Source organism: Phoenix dactylifera, chromosome 14 (assembly GCF_051530095.1).
Source record: "Phoenix dactylifera cultivar Ajwa chromosome 14, Ajwa_hap1_PhDact_Kaust_v1.1, whole genome shotgun sequence".
NCBI classification, from domain to species: Eukaryota; Viridiplantae; Streptophyta; class Magnoliopsida; order Arecales; family Arecaceae; genus Phoenix; species Phoenix dactylifera.
The window spans coordinates 22,582,897-22,591,831 of NC_143203.1; the positions used below are offsets into that span (position 1 = coordinate 22,582,897).

Genomic DNA, 8,935 nt, shown 5'->3' on the forward strand with positions numbered 1-8,935 from the left:
CATTTGGAAGTTGAAACATTTCCCTTGGACATGGCTTATGATAACCTCCTCCGCAATTAGCGGACTCAAACCGTCTCTTATCTATTAAACCGCAGACGGCTGCCTGGGACTAGCATGTTTCCACCGCTCGACTGTTGGCGCTATTTCAGTTCTAGTTTAACAACTAATGATTTAGCTGTGGATTTTGGTTTTTATGGTGCTTGGGAAGATGCTTTAGGCCGGTCGGCCGACTTGAATTTTTCTTGGTGTTGCGTTGGATTGGTGCTGATGTGACAAGTCTCTGGATAGCCCCCGCCTCGTGTAACCGGCATCTACTTACTGTCGGAGTGGCGATCGCTTATAGGACTTTTATTATTATTATTATTCATATTATTTTTGGAGTAATGTATATCTCCTCGGTGGAATTTGGAAACCAAAAAATTGTAAGAGGGGAATGAATAAGCTGCCGAAATCTCCTATTCTTTCTTTCTTTCTCGTTTCTAAATTGGTTCTCCTGGTAATCGCTCTGCATACCCGGATGGTGACTTCAGTTCCTGTGCTTCCGGCGAACTGAATGCAGGGGAAGCAAATAAAGGAGGTTTAAGGAATTCATTCGATTTCGGGCTGCAACTTAATCTTGTATAACTCCTATGCACCTCTCTTCTGGACTTTTGAGGGGGCCTGCTGGTAATGATTCAGATTGTGCAGCAAATGATTCGCCTATCCAATCTTTTTCAAGGTGTCCGGCCCTGGCACAAATGGAGCTATCAATTGGTCTAGTCCCTTATCTCTTTCTTCTCCATTGGTGAATTGGGAGAAAGAGTGCACCAATAAGAGAAGGTTAAAAAGCAAGAAATAAGGAAGTAGAGTATATACGCCGCTTTCGTTCTTTCTATTCAATATGTCCTCTCCTCCGGTACCTCCAGCCTTTTCTGCTCTGACATTTGTCCTCTTCTTCAAAACAATGATCTTTTACTTAATCATTTCATGAACCATAACAACAATCTCTTGTTGTTACACTTCTAGGCGATAGACCAATTTGGATTGGCCATAGATATGCTGAGCTCCACTGCTTCGATCATTTACATATTTCTGCCTTATGAGCCGGCTTTACCACGCTGGATGTCTCTTTATTTGATTTGATCATGTATGTCACTCGGGGCTTGGTTGCCTACTGCTTGGTGCATTTCTTATCAATTTTTTGAGGTGCTACAAGAAGTTGGTTATCTTGCGTCTCTATCATAGAATATCTGCTCTTGCCTGTTCTCCAATAAACTTCCTTCGTCCTTCAGAAATAAACTTTTTCTGGTTCTTTAGAAAGGGTAGATTCATTACCACGGCAGTAACTCTTAACCCATCATTTTTTTGCACTAAAGCCGGGCGTCTATTCGTGCACCGAGTCACGGGACTACATAGGTTACCAACTGAGCGTTAGTGGGCCCGAGATTTGTACCCTTAACGGGCGGCCCAAAGCATTTGCTCGCTCGGACGCGAGCAGAAGGAAAGCACGCTTCTTCCACGCGCAGCTTGCGATTGAAAAGCACGTGCAGGTGCAGCACAAAAGGTAATTCATCTGTTGGGTTGCTGCTTTCCTTTTTTTTTGCTGCTTTCCTTTTTCTCCCTCTTCACTTCCATTCTCCTCTGCCGAGAGCGGCGACGGCCATGGCTGCCCTCCTCCTGACCCGATCCAAAACCCCAAACCTATGTCGCCTCCTCCACCCCTCCTCCTCCCCGATCGACGCCTTTCCCTCCTCGTCCTCCCAATTCCTCCGAGCTCTCCACTCCCTCGCTTCTCCGTCGCTCCTCAGCCCCCCTCTAGATCTCGGCCGAGCCCCGCCGCCGCCCGATTGCAGATCCGCCGCCGCTGGATCGGCCCCCGCCGCCCCCGTGCCCCATTCGGTTACTGCTCCCCGCTATAACGCCCTCCTTGGCTCCAGAAAGGTGCGATTTGCCCCTTTTCCTCCTTCCTCTTCATCTTCTTCTTCTCTATAGGCTTAGGTTTCAGTGCTATCTGATCTGCCGTTCTGTCGAACTCCTGATAGTATTAGGCTGTTGGCTCTGTAAGAGATGAAAAGTTTATTAGTGTTTCTCTACAGGGACAAAGATTGATGGGGAAAAATTCCTGGTGAATAGAGTTTCATAATCTTACATTCGCTGATTATACTGCAGAGGAAAAGGATTATTCTACGAGGCTATTAATTAATTGCACAACAATATTCTGGCACCATGGTTTAGAATCATTGTAATCGAGAAGAGGTCCCCATTTGGTGTGCATGTATATGTGGTGGGATTTTAAATAGCGGCTATTTCTTTCTTCTTTTGATCTTTTCACTCTTATAAAAAATAAATTGTCATTCTGCATCAGTACTTTTATATGTAAATGCATTAACAAAAATATATCATTATGAAACTGTGTAATAACACAAGTCCCCACCTACTAAACACATGCCGGCACGGGATCTCACATACTCCAAATCCAACCACAAACTCCATGATTGGCTCATGATCAGCTCCAAAAAGAATCATGCCGTAATGTCTCCTAGTCTATATGGGTCATGGGATGCATTTGCTTTCATGTCATTATAGCAACCCAAGATCTCACAGAAAAAGACTAACCGGAAGGTATTGTTTGGATTTCTTAGCCCGATAGGTACCCAAGATCTTCCTAATGTACAACATATGTGGGACTAAACACACACCAGCAGAGGCTCCCACAAATTGTGAAGTATGAAATGTTATTTTATCAAGTGGCACCGTTAATCTTTTGTTGTTGCTGCTGCTGTTTTATAATGACTATAACAGCTATTTTGACAACAACTGTTCTATCCTTGGAGTATTCATCAAAATCTGGAGAAGAAAATTCTGGCCGCTGTCATGCCCTATAACAGTAACCTCTGGGGGTTTGTTATAACAGCATCATGGAATTGTCGATACCTTTGCATGACACTTAAATAAAATTCCAGAAAAGCTGTACAAGAATCTTAGTCATGTCTACTAGAGTGCCAATCACGGCAGTTGGATGGACCTTCTATTTTCTTGAAAACCTCATAAGCACTCTCATGTGCACTTGTAGAAATATTTTTGACATAGTACAAGCATCCTAGACCTGTCCAGAAATTAACTGTTAGTTGTGCGAACTGATAAGACACTTGTACATGGCAAATTAGCACCAATATTATTTTAGTCCTTTGATAATATAGGTTTTCCTGCTGTTAAATCTGTATTCATGACTGTTATATGCAATAAGAAAAATAAAGTTCTCTTGAGTTGATCTTCTGATCGGATGATTCATATGTTGTACTGAATTTTTTTACTTTTGATTCTCAAAAGTAATAGACCTCACTCAGTCAATATAGCAATTCTTAGCTGATTATTTGGTAGTCTGGATAGAACGGATTACTTCTCGTGATTATTATGTCATTAGATTAAATGTTTTGTCCCTAGATCTTGTGGAAGGATAATCTCTTATGCTAATCGATTCAGTTTTATTTCACATGATTAAACTGTAATCTTTTTTTCTCTCTATTTCTGTTATTGTCTCTGCTCGTTGGCACTTCTAGTCTGCATCTCTAATCTTTCCCTTTTTCCCCTTCTTCTTCTTCTTCTTCTTCTTCTGCTCTTCTCAACTCTTACAATTATCTCTTTTCTTTTCTTTTTTTTTACTTGTTTCTTAGTCCCTTCCTTTTCCATTTCATCATCTTCTTTTGTTTCTTCTTCCCTTCTGTGTTTTTTTCATCTTCCTTCTCTCTCCCTCTCTCTCTCTCTCTCTCACACACACACACACAGTATTCTGCTACCAATCTTTCTTTGCTTCTTCCATATTAACTTCTTTACTTGGACACTTGCATGATTGACCATATCTACAAACAATGGGATAAGCACTCTTAAAGAAAATGGAACTGTCAAGTACCATTTCAACCTTATAACACAAAATTTTCTTATCGTTCTTTGAGGGCCTAACCTTTTTTCCTGTTTTGTTGTCCTTTAAACCTGCTTCGTATTTTAATTTTGATCATACTTATCTAGAACTGAAACTTGAGACATGCACTCGTTGAAGTCCTAACATAAATCAACCTTTGATTTTCCTTTTTTATTGATAAAGATTGTTCTTATTTAGACTTTAGACTGAAAATTTTAAATTTATTATTTTGAGATGATGGAATTCTTTTGTCAAAAACAAAGTGGCATGATAGCTAATCGTCCTGGATCTTATTTGCTGACAACTTCTGCTTCTGTTTTCGTTTTTGATTTATCTTAAGTTGCCATTCTTTTAAATTCTTTTCAAATTGCTCGCCTAGTTTCTCTAAAAGCATGTGTTCGCTGTCCTAATTCCTCACAAACATTCATTTGTTGTGCTGGAGTTGTATGGCATTTAGTCTACTCTCTTTTTGTTCTTTGGTGTCTACTTTTTCTTGTAGAGAACTGGATCATTAGTATGGAGCTGATTCGCTTTAAGTTCTAGAGATTTATGACACTTTGCTGTTTTAGAGCTAGAGTGTTGTCCTTTTTATGTACTTTTTTTTTATATGAATAAATTTAATTTCTTTAGAGTTCACGAGTTTTTCTAATGGCTTCTGGAGATTTGCTAATCCTGAGCTTGAGTCTGATCAGGGACAGGTGGCATGTTATGCACGGGAAACTAGAAACAATGTAATGGTTGAAAAAGCATATTGATCAAATTACCTGGATGGTAGTTGTATTATGACACCAAAAGGTTGGTGTTTTTTTGGAGCCAAGAAAATATTAGACTTTAGGCGAGTACCCAACTGAGTCCTCATCTTTCCCTTTCCCTCCTCTTAAGTGCTGCTGCACCAACAGTCATAATGCATTTGAAGTCAATTATTTAAATGTATTAATTTTTTGTAATATATTGTTGGAAAGGAAGGAGAGGAAGATATTTGCTTTCACTCAAGTGGGCTGAAGAGATGCAGAAGCTAAGATATTTTTTTATTACAAAAAAAGTTTTTCCCCTACCTCCCGTTTGAGGAAGTTTGCCAAATTACTGCATCAGCAGATTGTGTGAGTGAAAGATACACCACCCTTCATAATTATGTCCAGAATCTTAAGTAAGATATAGGCAATCTTCCAAAAACATTTAATAAGTCTGCTTCGGATACCACTCCTAAGGCAATTATTTAGCTCAGTTAATTTAACTTCCGTTATGTACTGTTTGGTGTTTTGAGAGTCTCGTAATTGCCACTGCAATAAAAGTTATAATGCAGTTGAAGTCAACAACTCAAATGCTTATATCAACAACCTCATATTAAAGAATCCCTATATTTTTCTTGATATATTGTCGGAAAGAATGAGAGGAAGATAAGAGCCTTAACTCTAGTGGATCAAAAATATGCAAAAGCCAAGATATTTTTTGTATAAAGACTGGTTTACCCTCATCCTTTCTTTATGAGGATTCTGCCAGATCATTGTACACGAAAGTGTTTGAGTAAAATATAAACCACCCTCCATAATTATGCCCATAATATTGATAAGGCAGGGGCAAGCTCCTAATGGTATTAATAGATGTGCTTGTGATGTTACTCTGAAGAGGCTCAATTAAATATCACTTCCATTATTTTCTGCTATTGTTATCAATGTTTCATGCAGTTCACTGTTTATGCAGCTTTGGGCCTATGAACAAATCCCTCAGAGCCACCCAATCAAATTGGTGCATGCTGGTACACAAGGTTTACCTCGTCGGTTTTCTGAGACGGCGCATGATGGAACTGTGACACATCTGTCAAACAAAATCATCTCTCAGCTTTCTAATTCAACTGAAAAGAATGTATGCAATTCTACCAGATCTGCTTTTGTAGTTTTGAGTGATATTGGATTGGAGTTTCTCTGACATTTGCTTTTATTTTTTATTGATTTGATCAAACCATCATTTTGTGAAAAGCTTTTGCAGACTACATGTACTGGAAGGGAGGGAGATTGTTCGAATGTTATTGCTTTCAGCCCATTGGAGGGGACCCTTATAAAAGAACGAAAAAGTGGACTGGGGAATGAAAACTCGAAGATAAATAGAATGGAGCTTTCGCAAAAAATTACTTATGCTCTCATACCAGCACTGCTTCTTGTGTCAAAATCTGCAGCGACTACTTCCATACTGATTTTCTCAGTATACTGGCAGATATATGGGTTTTTTAAGGAGATTTTTCTGGATTATGTTCACCAGGAGGTCACCCGAAAATGGGTTTTAATATATTTCAAGTTGCTTCTTTTGATCTTGGCCAAGGACACTATCCTTGATTTCGATCTGGTGTAATATCATCATTTTCTTGAGTTTGGAGACTAGCCTGGCATCATCATCTGTATGCTGAAGGATAATCTTGGGGGATAATGTCCTACCTGTGACTTTCCTTCATTGAAATTTTATGGTTTATCTTTTCCTTTTCTTTTAATGCTTTTTCATGGCATGGAGGCGATAATGGATTAACATACTGAATCTGAACAAGTTGGAAGGATGACTTCTTGGGTCATGTGAAACTAGGTTGTGTATTTTGTATTAAAATAAATCAATGATGATGTTCTTTCTGATAAAACCCAAAAGTTTTTTTTGTTTTTCTTTCTCATATGCCGCCCCTGATAGATTTTGTTAGGTGGATGATTGCTGAATGAATGTGGAGTTATCAGCTGTCTGTCATGAATGATATTTACCTTCATTCATCTGTTTTCTTTATATGTTTCCACTATGTATTGATGGATGGTGCATTATCTATTGCCAGTAATGAAAATGGCGTGGTGGATGAATGGCTGAATATAGTTGCCTGGAAAGGTAAATGGATCTGAAGGTGGTCATGTGGATAGTAAAAAATCAATAACATTAACTTACATTTTCTAATATAAAATGAATTGAATCTTAATTTTAATTTCTGTTCTCCTGAGTTACTATGTGCTTGAGTTTATTTTGATGTGGGACTCATTTTATGATCTACAAGTGAAAACTTGGACTTTCAGATACATACAGGTATTGATAAGCTCTTGAGTGGCTACCCTTTTAACTTGGTTTTGGAAACATATTAGGAATAAAATATATTTTGGAATAAGCCCCTTTTTTTATCTTGGTTATCCTGGATGGGAAAATTATACCTTTAGCCTAGAGTTCTGGAAATTTTACTCAAACAAGACCATCAATAATTTGTGGAATAATTATTCTTGTAGCATAAATATTTCTATCACCCTCTGATCTCAGAATCAAATCAAGCAAAGTGCACTGATATGACCTATGGCTATAATTTCTACCGGGGCACTCTCAGCTACATTATTATTTTTAAATCAATAATATTATTTTGGAAGAAACGTATATCATTACTCAACTAGAGTTCTACATGTGCTAGGCAAGTATCAGACAAAAATATACATCCTGGACAAAAAGATCACAAAGTTATGCAAGAATGTGATCAGCATTATAGTAGAGATTAGCATCCTGGAATTCTAGATTAAACAAAAGAGTCTGAATTAAATGATAAGCTACTGAGAGAATTAGAATAAAGAAAAGGTGAAAAAAGGTGGGGCTCATTATTGGAGGTCGGCCGGCCTCATATTTCCAATCGTCTTCCAAGCCAGCTTGGGAGATCGAAAGGTAAGTTAAAAGCTAAAAAGCCTGTGACAGCACGGTTTTTTTTTTTGTGTGTGTGTTAAAATGGATGATTCATACGGACACAATATGACAATATTTCAAGAGCTTGATGTTGACCAGAGAGGGACTACTAATTGCAATGCCTGCCGTTTGCTGGAAGTCATGTGAACATCAAAATAACTTGCTCCTGGCCCTCTTTCACATCATCACATGCCCAAGAGTTTATTGCCACGTTGTTCTTTTATGCGTATCTAACATGTTTTTAGGGGTCTCTACTCCTATTCTTGAAAAAAGGTTTCAATAATAATTATAAATGGTCGAGACAAAAGAAAACAAAAAAAAAGAGAGCTTATTCTAGTAAATTTTTCAGAGCTAGATATTTGGAAATGTATCGAACTCATACAATAAGTAATGATGATTATAACAGCTCTTAAACCATCCAAATTGTCGGATTGCATTTATTACATTGAAATTATTTTTTATTTAAATAACAATAATTTTTGGATGATCAACATTGTGTGTGAATAAATAATATTGTGCACCTCATCATTAATAAATAATATTTTATTAAGTATTAAATACATTGTTTTTAGGTAGAACAAATATACATATGTAAAACATTATTTTAGTGGATAAACAATATAATAACTATTAAATAATATACCAATTATTCTTGTTACATAATGATGGTTATAACTAAAAAACAGTTTAAATGTTCATCGTTATCTTACTATCTATATGGTAAGATTTTGAAGGTTGATCTAACCCATCCTGTCTAAACAGTTGCAAAAATATATAAATTTTGGCATATTGAACAACAAAAAAGGATTTTTGTATGACTATTCTTTTAAAATTTAAATTTACGTGAATATCCTCTTAAATCTATATTTATTTTTTATCCTCATAAAATATTGTTTTTGCACAAATTACCCTAACATAATGGTTCTTCTAACACCGTTAATAAAATTATATTTATTTTAATTAAAAAATAAAACAAAAAAATTGAAATTACTTTGTGTACTATGATCATCTTATAATTTTTTTTAGCACATCTACCTATTAAAGATATTAGTCATTTTAATTTAAAATTGTTAATTTTTTAATGACGTTAGATAGCATGAGTCTATATGAAAAAATAAGAATAAAAAATTAATAAAATAGTAAGTATTTTACGAGAATATATATGTAAATATTAATTTGAGAGAATATTAATGTAAAATTTAATATTTAAAGAGATATTTATGTAAAATAATTTTAAAAAAATTACATGCATCCTACCGTTTCTTTTTCTTGCATGCCATGATCCCACTGCACCGTTGGAACACAAAAACAAAACCTTGTTTTCTCACATCTTCATATTCTTTTAGTGGGTCCTGT

The 8,935-nt window shown here is 36.6% G+C and overlaps 1 protein-coding gene across 2 annotated transcripts; it reads left to right on the forward strand.

The window, feature by feature from the left end:
- Positions 1-1,530: 1,530 nt before the first annotated feature.
- Positions 1,531-6,528, forward strand: LOC103705089 (succinate dehydrogenase subunit 4, mitochondrial-like). Of its 2 annotated transcripts, none has more exons than XM_008788691.6 (3): positions 1,531-1,920; positions 5,600-5,761; positions 5,876-6,528. In XM_008788691.6, the coding sequence occupies exons 1-3, from the start codon at positions 1,642-1,644 to the stop codon at positions 6,242-6,244; spliced, it is 810 nt and encodes a 269-aa protein (XP_008786913.4). In that variant the 5' UTR covers positions 1,531-1,641; the 3' UTR covers positions 6,245-6,528. The 2 variants fall into 2 exon arrangements, with proteins under 2 accessions (XP_008786913.4, XP_008786914.4); XM_008788692.6 differs by having other exon boundaries at positions 1,533-1,920; positions 5,885-6,528.
- Positions 6,529-8,935: the final 2,407 nt, after the last annotated feature.